The following is a 21,991-nucleotide window of genomic DNA, read 5'->3' on the forward strand; positions in this document are numbered from 1 at the left end:
CAAAACCAGGCACCCGCTCCCCCCTCCCCCTCAAAAAGTGCAATATGTTGCAGTGGGACGGGGGGCGGGACAAGCAGAGCTTTCTTTTTTGGGTGGAGCTCCGCTTTACCATGTCATTTGATGCGCTTTGACACTTTCTTCTCTATACTAAAGTTTTGTTCTAAATGTAGTAGAAATTGCTAACAAACTATGTAAAATGTCTGATGAATGATACCATGTGTTATAACAGTTGGCAAGGCATCTTACATGTCTCCTTTATCTTATTATGTGCTTGACATATTATTTCAGTTTAACATATGTGGGGTCAATTTATGTTGAGTAGTTATTAGAAGCCATGATAACAAAAGCCATTACACTGCAGTTCCGTTTTGACAGTAAAAATTTCTGCAACATTATCACAAATCCTCCTGCATTAGTGCAATGATCCTTACAATAGTTTCATATTAGAATGAAAGGGCCGCTCTAGCATACTTGATAAAAGTTCTTCCTAGCCTGTCTTTATACTGTATTTGCATGTTTTTTTTTTTTTTTTTTGTTTTATTATATCTTAGATATGTAATAAATCAAACAAAATGAACAAATAAATGCACACAAACACACAGTCTGGCATAATCAATCAGCAGACAAAAAAAGCGATGACAATGTGACAAGGTAGTGACCCACAGCAATCAATCAGAAATCTTCTCTTAACTGATCTGATTATTGTAAACAAAACACGAGATTGGTTTTCTGGATTTTTGTTAATAAGTATTTTTTTCTACATTTGTGACAGCTTAAAATTTTAAGGTTAAATCACAATAATACATTTTAGGCGCATGGACTTTAGTTATCTTTAGGAGAAGTTGACTCTTGCAGTCAAGAGCCACACAAAGGTGTGCAAAGTCTTACCAAAGGTTTTCCTTTGAAAGCAGTCACAGACTCAGCAAAAGCCTGTCTCCTGCTAGCACGCTATAGAGAAGGACCCTTGCTCTTTGCGTGTAAACAGCGGTCTCTCTGCTGAGGTCAGCCAAATGAGAAATACACACCTGTGTTGTGGGTTTGCATGAGCCTGCAGATGTTTGCACACCCAGTAACCTCAAACTTTTTAACTGAAAACAATTTAATCTCTAGTTAAATACATGTGCACATTTCTGTTTTTAGTGTGCACTGAACATTCAGAAAAGGCTGTTTTGCTATGCGCTTCCTACATGAAAAATAAGATGCAAACGAACTGATGTAAGGTTTTCCCCAAAAAGATTAGGAAAAGTACCCAATCACCATCAACTGATGGCCAACCGGCTGATGGAGTAGTTAATGCTGAGCAAGAACATTTGAAAGTGAATTGCTGTATGTGTGCTGTTACAGTTTTATGCATCTTTAAGGGCAGCAAATATGCTTAGAAAATGCCGAGAGCGAGTCTGGTTGCTCTGCCAATCGGCCTAGTTTGATGCAGTAAGAAATCCTCCTATTTTATAGAAAATCCGGCCAAATTCCTTATTTTAGTGAGAAAGGGCATAAATTAAAAAAAAATAAAAAATAACGACCTTTACAATATTTAATAAGTCACACCAAACTAACATCAAATTAAATCTAATGATGTTGTAAGAATGTTGCAAACAAAGGGTAAGATTTACTATAACTGGAGCACTTAGAATCCTGGTAATCATGGTGCACGGTAACCAACCAGTTTCTAACTTCAGCTTGATCAATTAACCACTTTCAGACCGCTCACCGTACATTTACTGTGGCAATGCAGGCCCCTCTGTGCCAGATCAAGTACCTAGTATGTGATATGACACTTCAAGTTCTGGGGCGCGTGCTGCTTGTGACCGGCTCCCGCTGTGATCACACACAGTGGGAGCCCAGTGGCAGGTACCATGGACTCGATATCTGCCGGCACCGGCCAATTACACAGTACACAGACAGAACATCAATCTGCCTATGTAAACAAGGCAGACTGCCATTCTGTCAGAAGGGAAGGTATTGATCCTGTGTTTCTGTAAAGCAGGAACACAAATCTTTGCCTTCCCCTAGTCAATACACCTCCCCCACAGTGAGTATGCACAGGCTAGGCACACAGTTAACCCTTTTATGGCCCCAGTGTTATTAGTAAAGTTACAGTGCATATTTTTTTAGCACTGATTACTGTAGTAATGTCACTGGTCCCCAAAAAGTGTCAAAAGTGTCAGGTGTCCAGTTTGTCCACCGCAATATCGTAGTCGCTGATCTCCACCATTACTAGTAAAAAAAAATTAATAAATCTATCCCATAGTTTGTAGACGCTATAATTATTGAGCAAACAAATCAATATACGCTTATTGGGATTTTTGTTACCAAAAATATGTAGCAGAATACATATTGGCCTAAATTGATGAAAACATTTGATTACGTGCTTTTATTAAGTACATTTTATAGCAGAAAATAAAAAATGTGTGAAAATATTAACTTTAAACCCGCGCTAAAAATAATGTGTGAACCAGTGCTAACTGAAGCTGCTGCTCACTTAGGTAAAAACCAAGATAAAATGGAACATTATAAAAACAGCACTATCAGAAAAGTGATAAAATAAATACAATCCTTCAATATATAAATAAACAATATAATTCATAAATATAAAGTGCACTTAGTGATAAAATATATATATATATATATATATATATATATATATATATATATATATATATATATATATATATATATATGTGTGTGTCAATAAATATATATAAAGTGCCATATATCCAAGATGCTTAAGCTCTAAAGTGAATTAGTGCAAAATAAAGTATAGTCCAAAATTATAAGTCCACTGAAATATTTAAATAAGGTGCTGGACTAAAAGTGCTTGAAGTGCACTTGTCACTGCGTGGAGCACTTTAAGCACTTTTAGTCCAGTACCTTATTTAAATATTTCAGTGGACTTATAATTTTGGACTGTACTTTATTTTGCACTAATTCACTTTAGAACTTAAGCATCTTGTATATATTGCACTTTATATATATTTATTGACAAATATATATATATATATATATATATATATATATATATATATATATTTATCACTAAGTGAACTTTATATGTATGAATTATATTGTTTATTTATATATTGAAGGATTGTATATATTTTATCACTTTCCTGATGATAGCGCTGTTTTTATAATGTTCCAGAAAATAAAAAATATTGTTTTGTTTCTTTTTGAAAATTGGCTGGATTTTTTTTTTTTGGCGCAAAAAATAAAAACCACAGAGGTGATCAAATACCACCAAAAGAAAGCTCTATGTGTGGAAAAAAAAGGATATTTGGGTACAGTGTCCACAACAGCTCAATTGTCAGTTAAAGTAATGCAGTACCGTATTGCAAAAAATGGCCTGATCAGGAAGGGGGGTAAACCTTCTGGAGCTGAATAGGTATACTTTGACAATAAAAACCTGGAAGCTGGTTCCTATGAAGAGAACCACATTTTGCACGCTCCAGTTTTAGTAAATCTCTCCCAAAGTATACACTCATATAAACCAGGCTAGCCAACACATGAATGGACATAAACCTAAACATGTTTACAAGAGTTTAGGCAAATATGAATAAAGAATTAGCAATCACAATAATCAGAAAAAAGGGACCAAAAAGGTAAGATATAATTAGAAGCATAAAGTAGTAATTTGAAGGTAACATTTTTCTCTTAAAGTTGTTTTGTTAACCCATTCAAACATACAAAAATATAACTTTATTGGTTCCTATCAACAGTTCTTTTCTTGTTACTGTGTAAATTATTCTGTCCCACTCTTCTTAGGCAAAAAGAAAACCTCTAAGGACTGAAGGAGCTTTAGGGATGTCACATGGAACTTTTGAGGGGCATTCAACTCCAAAAGTAAAATGTCAGCAAGGAGTAATACTTTAATTCTAAATCAATCTTCTGTCGTTTTAGGATATGTTTGCACACATTTACTAGAGGCATTACACACTCCCACATTCATTATATGAACCTTATAAGTAGACATGGTTATGTTAGGATTACCTTCAAAATGATCCTCGCTTACCTGTAAGTAGTCTCGTATTGTTGCCTCTCCCCTCAGCCTGCTTTCATAATTGACCATTAACTTTTCTTTCTCATCCAAATAGCTTTCTTGAAAAGTCTTATATTCTGAAGCTAGTGCGGTATTTTCTGTTAGTGCTGCCTCCAATGATGCCTGCATTAGAGAGTAAAAATAAAAAAGAATAACTTAAACATATTTGATTTTTATGAAATATTAAATGGACTATAACAATGAATTATACAATTGCATTTGCCCCTGCAGCCCCCCAGGAAGTTCCTGGCCACCACTAGGTGCTGTTTATGGGCAGAAGAGCTGCTCTGTATGGGATTACATGAGCCTGTCTCCTGGAAGAAGTATGTGAACACAACTCTGGAACACCATCCCCCAGCATATTGACAGATGTTCGGAGGTTGCAGGGACACTTACAAATATATAATTAATACTGTACATTTTAAGTAAACGTATGTAATTGAAAATATGTACAAAATATGAAAATACATTATGGCATGCTATATGAATTGAATACCACCAGTTCACTATTCAGTGCAGCAGAGCATGTCGGCAAACAAGAAGCCTGTACCCTAATTGAGCCTCCTCAAGACGTAAGAGTTATGGATAGGCATTCTCTCCCTTGTTCCCCCTATGGCCATAACAGCAGATCCCATTGGCAGGTGACTAGAGGTCACCCCAGGAGCATAGATCACACCAAATTTTCATCTTGGGAGGTTCACTGCCATGCTCTAAACCACAAAGGATCTGGCAAGTGACCCTTTACCTTACTAAAGGCAAATAGGTTGTTCAATTAGCAAAGTTAATGAGGTGAAGCTCTGCTGATTTCCATCATACAATTATATGCAAACACATTTTTAACATTTTCTTTGCTTATGATTGGGTATTATCTGCAAAGCGAATTTTCACTACATTCACCAAGCTAAGGGACAATTCACTTTGCAAAGTGAACCTGCTCTACTACTTCAGACAATCAACTCCAATGCAAAAGATGCAATTTTATGAATTTGCCAGATTCTCCCAATTTATAAATCAATTTAATCATCAGTATGCACAGTTTAAACACTTGCCGACCAGCCACCATAGTTGTATTACAGTAGGTTGGCTCTATTACGCAAAACGACGTACCTGTACGCCGCTTCGTGTAACAGATAGTGGGGGTGCGCATATGTGCCGATTTGCCAGAGGGGGAGCCAATCAGTGGGTCTGGTGGACGAGAGGTCTGCCGGCCACCCATGATCGCTCCCCATGGAGACAGAATGGCGGTTTGCCAATGTACATAAGGCAGACCACCGTTCTGTCAGAGATGAACACAGGGATCATGTGTTCCTACTATTTAGGAGCACAGGTCTCTGTGATCATCCAGTGAGTTAATCCCCCATACCAAAGAAAGCATCCCCTTGGGACACATCTAACCCCTTTGAACCCTTTCTGAACCCTAAAACTGTTCAGAAGCTGCTGTTGACCCAGAAAGCAGTGGGCAGGACTAAAAATGGTCAGAAGCTGACTAACAAGCTACATTCTTATGAATCAGCAGTGACAATGTTGATAGCCATGCACCTGGAACATGTATTTATCTCACTATAGTGCAAGCAGGCACAACCTACATCAGGGTGGCAACTCTGCTCTGAATTGAGGAGCAATCCAGCATCAATGCAGCTTTGAAGCTGCATTAAGTGAATTTCCCAGCAGCATCAACAGGTACTTGTGGGACTTTGCAGGGGGACCAAGAGAAAACTGTAAGCACAAAGGTACCTATAATAAAGTGCTGCAGTGCATATTTTTCATGGGAGGCCATAGTTCTACTTTAAATGAATTTTTTAGTTCATTCCACTTCACCTAGAAATGCTGAGCTGGGTTGAGCATCTTCATACAATAAATTGCAGTGAACTGAATATTCACTTCAATTATGCAATCATGTGCAGATGAAATAAGTAAACATGGATTTGCTTTTCACATGATTGGATAATTTAGGTGAATATTCACACAATTTAGGCTACATAAATAAATCAGCCTAAATACCTATTTTGTAGTCACTTAAGCATTTTTCATTTCATACAAATTAGTTCTGCATATGGCCAAGGATAGAAGAAAATTACCTAACGTATAGCTAGTGCACCTATATTTATTGCAATATATAATGACATAATACAAATGAAATGTACAACAATCTCCTTTTCATTCCTTCAGTTACACTTAATACTGCACATAATTCATTAGTAAGCCACACCGATCCACTTGGTTACTCAAGTTATTTTACCAATCATAGAGCTTAGCTACAGCAAACAAAAGCCTTTTAAGTAAAATCTCACTAACTTATAGCCTCCCAACTGTAAGACTGACAACCAATCAGTGGAATTTATCTCCTTATTTCAGTCTGCTCTGCTAATAAGGGAGATGAAAAATTAGATTGTACATGAAAAGCTAAAAGGTAGTAAATAATCTTTTCTTAAATCTAATACTACTTTTTTGCAAGTTATACTTTTTGAGGCTTTTCTATATCCTATAGAAAAGGCAATATACACTATACAAATTGCTTACTTTGTAAAAGCAAACATATTTTACATGAGATTTATACTAATAATTCTGTAACTATAACAGTATGAAGGAAAAGCCCATTCTTGTCGGAGAATGCGTTACATAGGCAGATATTCTAAACTAGGGTTTCTCCAGAGGTGGCTAGAGGTAGTGAGCACTGGCAAACTGGCCTACTGCCTGTTGGTGCCTGCAGAGATATTAGGCCAACTTCACCTGGCAGAGTAAGTGATGTGGGGCCAGAAGAGTTTTTCACCTCTTCCCTAGGTAACCACTCCTACAAATGTTCTTTTTAGCTATCTATAAAGGTGACATTTTCCCAATTACCACCAATGTAAGGGAGTCGACTCCTACTGGCCATCAATCTAAGAGAACAGTACTATGACCACCAAAGTTATGGGATCCTTCTTCCTCTGGACACCAATATACGTGGGCATCTCTTCTGCTGACCATCAAGATAGGCTGGTTCCTTCTCCACTGACCACCATTGGAAGGGAACACTAAAATGTTTATTGTCTGCTTTTTTCTGGCTATTGTTTCTTTCATGTTTATTTTAGGATTATTACTGATTATAATTTTTCTATATAGAACAGGGAAGTATGAAACATATAACCTGCCTTTGTGTTAAAGTGATATTAAAGGCAGAATAAAAAAAAAAAAAAACATGTCATACTTACCTGCTCTGTGCAGTGTTTTTTCCACAGAGCAGCCCAGATCCTCTTCCTCTTGAGTCCCCTCAAGCACTCCTGGACCCTCCCTCCTATTGAGTGCCCCCATAGCAAGCAGCCTCCGAGCCACTGCTCTGTGTGTCCATTTACACATGGGGCCTAGCCTGCTCTCTCCTCATTGGCTCACTGGCCGTGATTGACAGAGAGCTGCTGCTCTTGTGCACATCACTGGATTGAGATGGGGTTCGAGTAAGTATTAGGGGGGGTTAGGGGGGCTGCTGCACACTGAAGGTTTTTTTATCTTCATGCATAGAATGCATGAAGGTAAAAAAAAAAAAAAAAAAACTTGAGCCTTTACAACCACTTTAAGTCTCAGTACACCAGTCATTAATTTTTATTACTATGATTATATCTACAACTTTCCAATCACACTATAAAGTTCTAGTATGGGTTCCTTGAGACTTAAAAAAATATTTGAAGGGTTCCTCTGATGTAAGAGGTTGGGAAAGACTATTCTAAGGTATGCAGATGTTTTAGCCAATCTGAGTAAGCATGTTATAGTAAGGGTAGCGATTTACTAACACTAAAATGCAGGTGAGTTTAAGAACAGTTTTTATTTCCTAAATTCCCTCGCTGGATGAGTACAGTGACCACAGCTCTTGACTTCATTTTTGTCAATCACCCCTAAGTATGGTTAAGCATGATCAATGACTGTAGTCGGAAGACTAATAAGTAAATAAACTTTCTTCATTTAAGTTTCACTTCTTCTGCTCAACATGCTGAGAAAAACAAGCAGAACAAGGTTGTAGCTGCATGAAATATAGACTGATCATCAGCCACTGGCCTGTCCCCTGCACTCACCTTCAAGCTGTCAATAGAGGAGCTTGAGAATATATGAAGCAGGCACAATCATATTTTTGTAAAAGTGTAGGAGGAAAGAAAAATGAAGATGGAACTCTTGAGAATACAGGGGATAAATTAAATAAAAATGTTCATTTTGTGCCCCTTTTAATCTTACTGATGTATTCAAACTATTGGACATGTACTGTAACTGAATATCTCAACTGTACCTGAAGAAATAATGGAGCGTGTCTCAGCAGTAAAACAGAACGGCACTAAACTGATGAGTTTAACCCAGCAGAAAGAGCGGCTGTAAACATGACAAATGCCTGCTATTGATTTCAGGTTTAATTACTCTGTGCAGCACTGACAAAGCCCATCAGATGTTGTTGTGAAGTGTAAATGGAACAGACCACACTTCACTGACCAGAGGAAACTGATGGTGTCTGCAGTTTGCATTGTTTACTTTATCCTCCGTAAACTTCAGCCTTGATCAAATTAACAAGTGCTACTAACCTCCAACAAACTACTGTGCTCCCTGGTTTTATTGCAGAATCTGGAGATTACTACCATTCAGTGCCTAGTGACAATGGGAAAATGTTTTACAGTCTTCTCATGCAGTATATTGGACCGCCATGGATTTTTAAAGCAGATATATATAGTGTAGGTGTACACATTCATACTGTAAGTCGGCAATAAACTTTTTAAATGGTTTAGTCACATACTTTTCTTTACCTGCCATGGTGCACTTTGACAGAAGTATACTCCTTTTTGTTGTTTTGGAATTGGCCCTTTCAGCTGTCTACAGTATTAGTCCAAAAACCCTAGGAGTACATCACACCTGTTGTACGACTACCCCATTTATTCTACCATCGCAAATACAAAAATGCACATTTTGTACATTAGCCCTTCCTTCATCAGGTATTTCACTTGGTGAAGGGTTGATTTTGCCTAAAATGTTGTGCATTAGTGCATAATGCAGGAGTATCTGTTATGTCACAGGTTTTTGGGACTGGTTATACAGAACTATGCATAGGGGGGAAACCCTTCGGAACATAGTGAGCTAGAGCTGGCTATTAAATTCACATTGTCTGATTACATTGCTTTAGCAGTCTATATGCAGGGACAAATATGGTGGTACATGGGGCAGTTGTGACAGCTCCTGGTGGAGACAGCGGTAGAGCTGTGTTAAAACTAAAAGATTTAATAGCCACTTTGTCATGAGTATCCATTTTACACACAATGAAGAAACATCCCATAATAGTTGTTTGTCCAGAACACTTCATAATAGTTGATTATTTTTAATCTATGAATATGTAGCTGAAGTTAAACCTTAGGAACTTTATTCACTTTGCCACATCTCATGAGCATTGCTCGCTCTTAGTTGATTTTTTGATGACAAATGCCTAGATACGATTCTGTTTTTGTATTTTATTCTTAATGGTCTAAATCATCCTTTTTCAACCAGGGTGCCATGGCACCCTGTCGTGCCTCCTGGGTCCTTCAGGGGTGCCTTGGCAAAATGGCTAAAAATGGCAACAAATTGCCGCAGGTTTTTACTTTGTAGAGTTACAACTCTGGGCACTGTGCTGGTCAAGCCACTGGCACCCTGACAATCCTGGGCACTGTGCGGGTCGAGCCACTGGCACCCTGACAACCAGTGACATCACTGGTTGATAAGGAGAATGACGGGTGGTTGCACAGCATCCTTATATACTCCTCCTCATCCCTTCTCCATCAGCACTAGGGTCACATTAGCAAATAAAAGAAGAGAAACTGAGGGAGAAGAGAAACCCTAGAATACTAGTCTATACCAGTTTGCAATAGTGGATGAATAAATCACTTCTAATGTTGGATGGCCCATGTGTATGGATGTTGCTGCAATATGTAAAACTATAAGTTTAGTTTTTTTTTCACATTTTAGAATGGGGTGCCTAGAGATTGTGCAGATTGGTTAAGGGTGCCACAACTGAAAAAAGGTTGAGAAACACTGGTCTAAATTATACTGAGATTTTGGAAACCCCCTGATGTTGAGTATATATTTTTGGTTCCGTATAATAAATTAAGAACATTGGATACATTTGTGTTGTTCATTATTCCTGAGCGCGCTTGAAGGTTTGGTAATACGCTGATATACCACGGTATCTTTAGATGAACAAAGTTAAGAGGAAGCGAGCCTAACAATTTTATGCAACGGCTTGGTTGATTTAATATCAATTAACTAGATTACTTAAAAAGGCCCAAATATAACTTATTGTAGGGTATTAAAGCACAACCCCTGCCAAAACCTTTTTTGGGAAGACTTGGGAAAAGTAAATAATTCTGTCAAGTCTTTATTTTTGTTTTTTTCAGAATATATGTTTTATTTGAAGAAGTTCACAAAGGTGGAGTGGTCCATACAAGGATACACGCTACAAATGTGCACAAACCCACAGAAACAGGAGCATTTGTAAAAATAATGGCCAAGATAATTGCATACAGTAGAATTTAGCTGTGTTATGTATTTGATCTACATCAAAACATGTACTTATGTATTAGGTGTGGGAGAGGTGATACACCTGTTGGCCTATGATCCTTAACTCCTCCAATCCACGTAAACCTCCAGTAAGGCCCCTTTCACACGGGCGATCCGATCCGCCTGTCAGTTTTTCAGGCGGACCTGATCGGATGCTCCATGCATCCCTATGGGGCAGCGAATGTCAGCAGAGACATGTCCGCTGACACCCGCTGCTATCCGATCCGATCCTGTCTGTGAAATCCGGACAGATGGAAACCCTATTTTCCATCCGTCTGGAGGATCGGATCAGATGGGATTGGATGAGAACGGACAGGCTGTCTGTTCTCATCCGATCTCCCCATAGAGGACAGCGGGGATCTGACAGCTTCATCTCCGCACACAGAGAAGAGACTAAGCTGTCATCCGCCGCTCAGCAGGGATCGGCGGATCGATCCCCCTGCTGAGCAGAACGGACTCCGTCGGGCGGTGCGCCCGTGTGAAAGAGGCCTAAGGCTTACAGAAAAAAAAAAAAGTATCAAGAAGAAGAGAAAAAGGGGTCTGATAATAACCAGGAACGGTCAACAAAGCCCAAATCCCAAAGAGAATGGGAAAAGAAAGAATGAGGAAAGGAAAAGGGAGAAGGAAAAAATAAAAATAAAAAAAAATATGTGGTGGAGTTGGGGAAATGGGGGCGCTCAGGGATTAAGAAAAATGAAATCATAAAGCAAGCTCAAACAGAAAAAAAAATGCAGCCCACAGCTAGTGGGAAGAGAAAGGAAAATGAAAAGATGCCACCAACAATAAATATAATTGAGAATAAAGGCAGATGAATGCAAATCCAATCTACCTACAGTGGGAAAAATAATTATTTGATTCCCTGCAGATTTTGGCCAGAAGTTTGCCCACTTACAAAGAAATGAAGGGTCTATAATTTTATCATAGGTCTATTTTAAATGATAGAGACAAAATATCAACCAAAAATAAACAGAAAAAAAACACATGATGCAAATGTTATAAATTGAGTTGCAATTTAGTGAGTACTGTAAAATAAGCATTTGATCCCCAAACAAAACATGACTAGTACTTGGTGGAGAAACGCTTGTTGGCAAGCACAGAGGTAAGACGTTTCTTGTAGTTAGTGACCAAGTTTGCACACATCTCAGGAGGAATTATGGTCCACTCTTCTTTACAGATCTGTTATAAATCCTTAAAGTGTAACTCCACTTTTGTTGAGAAAAAAACATTTCCCTCTGGGTGATCTCTGTACATTACAAGGATTTTATCAAACTTTGCAGATTCCTACCTTTTGTTATTCTGAAGAAATCATTGTTTGTTCCTCTGTTCTCCTGTGTTGAATGGGTCTAATGGGAGTAGTTTCATAATTATCAACCATCTGTGGCAGTTGCAGAGCACTAATGAGGAAAGCTGCTGGGCCTGCATCCCTTTAGACGTGTTCCTATTGGGAGTATCTCACCAAAAATTTAATTTTTGTTTCAGGGGATGCCAGAAATCTGACTTCAGTGAGCCAATTACACAAGCAAGAAATTATGTTTTCCGGGTGTGGTCAGTACACATTCTGTGTACAGAACAGCCCCAGGTAGCCATATTGCATTGCATTTTCAGAAAATAACAACGGCTGCAGATTGAAAAGTAAAGGTAATTTTTAATAACATTCAATTACAATATGATTTGTGTTGCAATTGTATATGCTATATTTTTTTTCTTTATTTGCTATTTTTTTCCCCATGAAAGTGGAGTTACCCTTTAAGGTTTCTTGGCTTTTCACTTGGCAACTCTATAGGATTAAGGTCTGGAGACTTTCTAGGCCACTCCACAACCTTAATGTGCTTCTTCTTGAGCCACTCGATATATTTTGGGTCATTGTCATGAATGAAAACCTATCCACGACTCATCTTCAGTGTTCTGGCTGAGGAAAGAAGGTTCTCATCCAAGATTTTACAATACATGGCCCCATCCATGGGCCCCTCAATGCCGCAAAGTGGGCCTATACCTTTAGCATAGAAACAGTCCCAAAGCATAATGTTTCCACCTCCGTGCTTGACTGTAGATATGGTGTTCTTAAGGTCAGAGTCAGCATTTTTCTTCCTCCAAACACAGCAAATCCCCCTCCTCAGGAAATCCCGTGTGCAGGACCATCTATAGGATCCACTGCAGATTTTGTAAGTTTGCCCACTTACAAAGAAATTAAGGGTCTATAATTTTATGGTATATTTTAAATGATAGAGAGAAAATATCAACCAAAATTCCAGAAATAAAACATGATGCAATTGTTATAAATTGAGTTGCAATTGGCCTAGTCAGTCTCCAGACCTTAATCCTATAAAAAATTTATGGAGGGAGCTGAAACTTCGAGTTGCCAAGTGACAGCTAAGAAACCTTAAGGATTTAGAGGAGATCTATAAAGAAAATTGGAGTAAAATCCCTCCAGAGATGTGTGCAAACCTGGTAACCAACTACAAGGAACATCTTACCTCTGTGCATGCCAACAAGCATTTCTCCACCAATACTAAGTCATGTTTTGCTTGGAGATCAGATACTTACTTTACTCACTGAACTGCAACTCTATTTATAACATGTGTATCATGTGTTTTTTCTGGATTGTTGGTTGAAATTCTGTTTCTATCATTTAACCACTTGCCGACCGGGCCATAGCCGATTGACAGCTACAGCGCGGTCGGCTTATTCTGGGAGGGCGTACAGTGACGTCCTCCCAGAATCGCGCACACGGAGCTGTCCATGCCGGGACCCAGCACATCACGGATCGTGGTAAAGGGTACAATGACAGCGGTCCTTTACCACGTGATCGCTCCGTCCAATGACAGAGCAATCACTTGTCAACAAACCAGTGCATGTCCAGTTAATTTCTCTCCTGTCCTTACACACTGTGCACAACGATCGGTACAGCGTGCAAGAGGAGGAGAGAAGCTGCAGCTGCAGCCATCTTCTGCCTCCTCCATACCTCCATACCCAAATTATGCCCATCCGTGCCTCATCCATGCCTCATCCGTGCCACATCCATGCCCATCTGTGCCACATATGTGCCCACCCATACCACCTCAGTGCTCATCCATGTTACATCAGTGCTCATACATGCCATGTCAGTGCTAATTAATCTCACATCAGTGCTCATCCATGCCACATGCATGCCATGTCAGTAGTCATCACTGCCATGTCAGTGCTCATCCGTGTCACATTCATGCCACATCAGTGCTCATCCATGCCACATCCATGCCATGTCAGTGCTCATCCGTGCCACATCAGTGCTCATCCGTACCACATCAGTGCTTATCTATGCCACATCCATGCCATGTCAGTGCTCATCCATGCCACATCCATGCCATGTCAGTGCCACTACAGTGCTTATCAGTGCCCTACAGTGCCTAACAAAAATGTAATGGGTAGTCAGGAACTGAAGGTGCTCCCTGCATGTTGGGCCTCTGTATGTGGTCAGGCTGTGGAAAAGTGTCACACACGTGGTATCGCCATACTCAGGAGGAGTAGCAGAATGTATTTTGGGGTGTCCTTTTTGCTATGTATATGCTGTGTGTTAGAAATATCTTATAAATGGACAACTTTGTGTAAAAAAAAAAAAAATGCATTTTCATTTTCTTTCCACATTTTCCAAAAACTTGTGGAAAAAAAGGACATGTTCAAAAGACTCATTATGGCTCCTAGATTATGTGTTGGGATGTTTTCTTTCCAAAATGTGGTCATTTTGTGGGTGTTTCCATTATCCTGGTGTTCAAGGGCCTTCAAAAGAGTGATAGGTTGTCAGGAAATTATAAGTGTCATTTTTGCTCCTAGAACGCCTGACGGTGCTACTTGGATGTTGGACCTCCGTATGTGGTCAGGCTGTGGAAAAGTCCCACAGATGTAGTATCGCCATACTCAGAAGGAGTAGCCGAATGTATTTTGGGGTGTAGTTGCAAGTATGCCAATAAAGTGTGTGAGAAATAACTTAGTAATATGACCATTTTGTGAAAAAAAATCTTCATTTTGCAAAGAGTTGTGGAAAAAAATTACAACTTCAAAAAACTCACCATGCCTCTTAATAAATACATTGAAATGTCTACTTTCCAAAAAGGGGTCATTTGGGGGTTATTTGTACTTTACTGGCTTGGTAGGGTCTCAAGAAATGAGATACGCTGTCAGTATATCAGGTGTGATCAATTTTCAATGATTGGCACCATAGCTTGTAGACTCTATAACCTTCCCAAAGACTAAATAATTTATACTTATTTGGATTATATTTACTAAAGATATGTAGCAGTATACATTTTGGCCAAAATTTATGAAGAAAAATGACTAAATTTGCAAAATTGTAAAACTGAAACAAAGAAAAATTAATTTTTTTTACAAAATTTCCGGTCTTTTTTCATTTATAACGCAAACAATAAAAAACCCAGTTATGACTAAATACCACCAAAAGAAAGCTCTGTTTGTGTGGGAAAAAGGACAAAAATTTCATATGGGTACAGTGTTGCATGACTGAGTAATTGTCATTCAAAATGTGAGAGCACTGAAAGCTGAAAATTGGTCTGGTTAGGAAGGGGGTTTAACTGTCCAGTGGGTAAGTGGTTAAAATGCAACTTACACCACTCCTCAATCCTCCACCACACATATTGCAAATCCTTTGCCCTATGCCAGGATAACGCGGCTAAACCCTGCATCCCATTGAAATGGGGACACAGTTTACTCTATCTAACTGGATCCATTATGTAAAACTAACAGCTGAAATGGAAGAATCGATCAGCATAGCCAAAGACAACCCTTCCAAATACACCCGAACTTGGGCATGCTGGATACACTTCTTGGACTCAAAAAAAAAAAACAATAAAAATTACATAAATATTTCCTGTAGTTAGTAAACGTAATAACTTTTGCGCAAACCAATCAAAATACGCTTATTTCCATTTTTTTACCAAAAATATGTAGCAGAAAACAAATTGGCCTAAAATGTTGAAAATTTTTGATTTCCTTTTTTTTTTTTGAGAATTTCATATAAAAAAATGTGAAAAATATTGTTATTCTTTCAAAATTGTCGCTCTTTTTTTGTTTATAGCGCAAAAAATAAAAATCGCACAGGTGATCAAATACCACCAAAAAAAGCTCTGTTTGTGGGAAAAAAAGAACGTCAATTTCATTTGAGTACAGCGTAGCACGACCGCGCAATCGTCTGTTAAAATCACGCAGTGCTGAATCACAAAATAGGACCTGGTCTTTGAGCAGCCAAATCCTACGGGGCTTAAGTGGTTAAACTCTGTTGCCATCCTAATCCGTCTTACCACGCTTGTACTCTGCCTGAACCGCCCCCGGACTTGCCCTTTGACAATGTCTTTGCCTTTTCCCTCTGTCTGCCTGTTTGCCATTGCCAGTCTGAACCTGACTACTCTGCTGCCTTCTGCTCTGTTCCTGATGTGCCTGCTAGTTAGCGACCCGGCTTGCCTGACCCTGCAGTGTAACCGGCCATCCTTTTACCTGCTGACTGCTTCCTGCCAGCCTGCCAAGTGTCTGCCGCCTATGACCTGCCAGCCTGCTTAGCATCTGCTGCCTGTAACCAGCCAGTCTGCCAACTACCTGCTGCCCTGCAGAACGATCCAACCTGCATCCAAGTACGCACAGACCTCACATATGCAGCCTTCATCATCTGAACTTCTAGGCACCCGTGCCACTCCAGGCCTCCATGTATCCTTTTTACATTATCAGGGGTAACAGGCCAGAGGTGTAAGAGATCGCCTTCCTCTCCACATCAGGCTCTATCTCCAGGTACGTGACAAATACATTTCTGTCAAACAAGCAAGAACTGACCTACTGAAATGCCTTACTGTATAGAACAAAAACAAACTGTATATTGCCAAAAAAAAAAAAACGTATAAAGGTGACCTGCCAAATCTCATAACATACATGTAACATTTAGCGCAATTTCAATAGATGTTGAGAACATTTTTCTTCAATATTTTTTTTTAAAAACTAATGCCATTTTGAGTTTAGGCCTATCCATTTTGAATTACTATAACTCAAAATTGCATTAGGCTTTACATTGCTTAAGAAAAAGCATTGTATTTCAGGTTGAATAAAGCTGAACTTCAAACATCTAAATACATTACATATATGAACTGTAGCCCCCCCCCCCCCCCAACCTCCAAAGCATATAAGGTACTGTATCTCACTGGGTAGGCTAGCATTTTATCTCAGGGTCTAGTCCTTTACAATAGTGGATGTGTACAGATGGGCACCAGTCACTTTTATTTGCAAGAAATGGAGTTTATTGACTCTCAATCAACACTCCTGGGAGAGAAGGTTAAGGAGCAGGCAACCCGTGAACTAGCCGACTCCTGTTAAGGGGACATAAGTACTAAGTTTTTTCGCAGATGAAGAACCCCTTAAACTGGCCCCTCATTCTATGAAAGCAGCTTGTGACTGTAAGACATTTGTTGGATCAGCTACCGACTCCTTGGGGAAAAGCCACCACACATAGGTCAAGGACCAAGCGTCACCAAGTTTCTCAGGATCCCCATTTAGACAGAAGTTGCTAAATGGAGCTTCAGTCCCTATGCCCGCCATACTAGGCCCAAAACTTAGGCCTCTATTAGGGCATATGGCCACTCTCCCAAGGCAGAAGGCATGGGAGAATGAGAAAACCATAAACATTCCTCCCCCAGGTAGGATTGACTTCCCAAGATCGCTACTAAACATTTATAACCTTTCCGAGCCCGCACCACTGACAATAAACCTCCTAGTGACTGACCAGGGGAATAATAATATTCATAGCTCTAATTAGTGCAGCCTTTCAAACTAATGCCACGGACATTCCCCCAAAGCAAGCAGAAGCAATAATCAGAGTCCAGGAGAGACCCAAAAACTGAACTATCAATGCAGCTTAGACTACAGCCTAGCAAATACTAAATTTAAATAGAGACTTCTGCTTAAGGCAGGGTATCTACAGAACCATCATACCAGCCGAAGGATTTGCAACCCCCTTCAGTCAATCTTGTGATGTAGTAACCTCTGATAGCTTTTAGATCCAGGTCCTGGAGCACAATAAAGAATTACTTCCATTGTATGTGCTGATAAAAGGTGGTTTACACCAAGGCAATATTATGTACCAAAAGAATACCTGTACTAGGTGCAATAAGTATACAGGTATTGTTGTTCTCCTTGGGAATAATGATAGTTGATAGCTGTATTTGGCTTCAATACATGAGTCACTAGTCAGCAAATTCAAAATGAAGTCAATATTCCTGATTTAGATGCTTAGTTTGGGTTAGGGGCTCAGCAGTAAAAGCCTACATATTACTCCCAGCACAGATGTCCTTTAAAGCAGTGGTCCTCAACTCCGGTCCTCAGGGCCCACTAACAGGCCAGATTTTAAGTATTACCTTGGGGAGATGCAGACAAGAGTACTGCAATCACTGAGCAGCAAATTATATCCCCTGGGATGTATTTCAGTTATCTTGCAAACCTGGCCTGTTAGTGGGCCCTGAGGACCAGGGTTGAGGACCACTGCTTTAAAGGATAAGCAAATTACAAGTGTACTTATCCTGAATGTGGCTTTCTCTACCTAATAATCATTTTATATATCATAGCATATACTTTCATATGATGCTTTCCTCTTGAAACCTTTTCTGTGAAGCCTGCTCAGCATCCTCCAAAATCTTCCTAGATGAACAGTGTTACTGTATTCACTGAAATATAAAGCCTATTTATTTGTTCATGAGTTGTCCAATAATGTAATCTTAGTTTGGGCTGTGCAAGTATGAAAGGCTGAGATACTGGGATAAATACACATATCCTATAATAAGTACAGGTTTGCCCAGATTTGCTAGCAGGCACCAAAAGGTGCGTGCACTAATTTTAAGCATGCTCTTCTGTTACCCTGATCTACTGCCTTAGAACCAGTAAAAAAAGAAAACATCATTTTTTATACCATAATGTATTCATAATATTTATATATAATTCCCCAGCCCTTGCCAGAAGGGCTAAGGCCACTGGTCCATACACCCCTAAACCTCACAACCCTATGTTCAAAAACAATTGTTGCCCCATCTCTCTTCCTTCATATGGCAAGGTAACTGTTGCCCAATTCTTTATGCATTCCAGCAGGGAAATTTTAGCTTTTGTCCATTTTCAGTTCTGCCTTCTTCATGACCACTATATATTATGCCACAACTCATTAGGTCAGAAGGGTCTTCAAAAATAACTAAGTAGGAGGTCACATAATATAGAACCCTTCCCTATTAAAAAAAATGAATAAGGTAAGTGGAAGGGCCATTTTAAAGAAAGGAAATGCTTTGCAAAATCTTAGCAAGCCCACAGGATGCCGCCCACACCAAAATACCAAGATGAGGTAGGTTTCAGGAGATTGGAGAGCAGTTGCTAGTCACAATAAATAGTAGCTGAAGCTGTAGAATAAGTTTTGCATTTAATTTTGCAAAATTTAATTTTTGCGCTATAAACAAAAAAAGAGCGACAAATTAGAAAAAAAAATATTTTTCACATTCGGCTATATGACATTTAAAAAAAAAAAAAAAAATTAAAAAATCTAAATTTTTTAACATTTTAGGCCAATTTGTTTTCTGCTACATATTTTTGGTAAAAAAAAATCACAATAAGCGTATTTTGATTGGTTTGCACAAAAGTTATCGCGTTTACTAACTACGGGAAAGATTTATGTCATTTTTATTGTTTTTTTTTTTTACTAGTAATGGCGGCGTTCTGCGATTTTTTGCAGGACTGCGACATTGCGGCGGACAGATCGGACCCCTAACTGACATTTTTGACACTTTTGGGGGGACCAGTGACATTACTACAGTAATCAGTGCAAAAAATATGCACTGTTACTGTAATAATGACACTGGCAGGGAGGGGGTTAACCCTATGGGTGATCAATGGGTTAAATGTATGCCTAATGCTTGCTGATGTGTGTGTGTGTGTGTGGGGGGGGGGGGGGTTCTGTGACAGACACAGAGATAGCAGGTTCAGCTATGCTGAATCTAGTGATCTCTTCCTGTCTGTCACTGAGAAGATCCGCCTGCTTTGTTTACATAAGCAGGCGGGTCTTCTCACAGTTTCCCCGACGATCGAGGAAGGGAGGCGGCATTCGCCGCCTTGTCTCCTCTGGCCCCACTCCCACTGTATCTATACACAGCGGGAGTGTGTTTCTGGCGGCGCTGCCGGAATCACTAGGAGGTCTACGTCACTGGACCCAGGGGAGCCGTACTGCCGTAGTAATATTACTGTTGCCAGTCGGCAAGTGGTTAAGGAAAACTATACTCCCACAAAAGCTTGTGGCTCAAAAATGCTGATAAACCCCGAAAAAGACACTTATTTTTTTTAGCGTTTTCAGCATTTTTAAGCTTTTTTTTTAGAGTTAGAGCATTTTTAAAGCTGGAAAACTCCTTTTAAAACCCACTAGTTCTGGGTTTTTTTTCCAGCCATAAAAAGCCCCTGCCTAAAAACTCTGATAACAGACTATGTGTGCACATAGGATAACATGCTGGGGAGTTTACTTGTGGCAGAAAAAAAAACCTTAAGCCAAAAACAGCAGCTGTAAAAATGTCCAGTGTGCATGAGGCCTAGAGGTAAGTACACTCTTATGAGCAAGGCCTTCCTAACCCTCTGGTGTTGCATTGTTTTGTAAATGTACTTTCTCCCTGTATTATGTTAAGTGCTATGCAAACTAATACCACTATATAAATCTGCTGTATAATAATATATTGATAATATTAGTCATTGTTTATAACGTTTAACAAATTTGGACTTTGGATGCAATGGTTGCATATGTACATGTTGTGCAAATCTGAAATTATAACCATACTTTGGTTGTAAACTGTATAGTTTTTAAATTATAGTATCATTGAAGCATTATACTCTTGAGCGTTTTTATAATATATGGTCACAAACTGGAGGGCATCTATCTATATCTATATTGATTCGTATTAATATTATTATATATTTTTATTTTTTTAATGCATGATAAATGCATATGACAAAGTACTTTTTTTTTTTTTTAAAAATCTTTATTTAACTGCTTTCCATCCAGTATATATATATATATATATATATATATATATATATATATATATATATATATACACACACCATGATCCTGGTGCGATTTTTTTAGGGCCTGTGACTTACTTTTATGTAAAAGAGATCTGAGACTCTACAGCCTTCCCATCACTTTTACAGGGCTCAGAAGGGGTTCACCAGGATTCCACTAGGGAACCCAGGACTGCTGCAATGGTTGGGCCAGAGAAGATGGAGGACCATTCATTCCTCCATCTTCTCTGTGATAAATGAACCTGGAAGCGATGAGGTTTTTGTCACTTTCAGTTTCAGTGCTGTGAACTGTTACTGGCCATTGAGGCAGTCAGTTGGATCTCTCTTTGATTCGCTGCCTTGGAGGGCAGAAGAGGGAACAAGGGTCTAACAGGCCCCAGATTTCTGCATAAAGACGACCTGTCAATGGCCAAGCTTTCACAAGGGATGTTGTTCATCCCTGGTGATAGCAAAAAGGTGAATGAAAAAAAAAATTGTAAAAACATTTAAATTAAACAAATTAAATATTTTTTTAAAAAATTGATTGTACCCCTATACTCTTGGGCTCATGCCCAAACGCTCAAAATGGTCCCGAATGCAAATGTAAACAGTGATTGCACCACACATGTGAAATCAATCATTCTAGCACCAGAGCTCATGTTTAAATCTAAAATGGTAATCTGTGAAACCTTTTATAGCATTGCCTATGAATAATTTTAGGTACTGTGATTGTCATTTCACAGGTAAGTACAATTTTAAATCTTGACACGTTTGGTATCTTTTTACTTGCCGCAACATCATCTTTTATAGTTTGCCAAAAAAGGTCCTAAAAATTTGTATTTAATAAACAGCTGAGCAAACATCATGCAACAACCACCATTTTATAATCCAGGACTTCTCCTTTTAGAAAATATGATTGGAGATTCTGAGTAATTTTCTGGCAAAAAAAAAGGCTGATTATAACATGTATATGAAAAATGTTAAAATTGGCCCGAACAGCAAACCATCACACATACTGTATTTTTACAATCATCCACTTTCGCCGAGTGAGTGCAGTCAATGTGAACGAAATCGTATGTATCACAAAAATTTGATACATACATTGTTGTGTTACTACATCAAATAACAAAAACTGCCCATTTCAGTGCTAGATATTGTTTATCAAAAGATTCTGTCTATCGTTTTGCAGCTATCATTTGTTCTCCGATATAGCACTTTTTTCTTTTCTTTTTTTCTTCTCCTTTCTTTCCCCTTCCCTATTTTGGTAACATAGGGAAGAATGGTTGGAAAGGGAAAGGGGGATGAGAAAAAGAGAAGAAAAAAAAACCAAGCAAGTTAAATTTTAAACATTTGTTTTGATGCTAATCTAGAATA

General features: G+C 38.9%; 1 protein-coding gene across 1 annotated transcript in view; it reads right to left on the reverse strand.

Annotated features, from left to right (window-relative positions):
* The window catches only part of CCDC178 (coiled-coil domain containing 178), a 433,474-nt gene that overhangs the window by 114,728 nt on the left and 296,755 nt on the right, over nt 1-21,991 (reverse strand). The window contains exon 18 of the mRNA XM_082258686.1: nt 4,010-4,159. Within this exon, the coding sequence (XP_082114812.1) occupies nt 4,010-4,159 (150 nt within the window). The remainder of the gene's footprint in view (nt 1-4,009; nt 4,160-21,991) is intronic.

Source organism: Pelophylax lessonae (assembly GCF_965119305.1).
Source record: "Pelophylax lessonae genome assembly, chromosome: 5".
Taxonomy (NCBI): domain Eukaryota; kingdom Metazoa; phylum Chordata; class Amphibia; order Anura; family Ranidae; genus Pelophylax; species Pelophylax lessonae.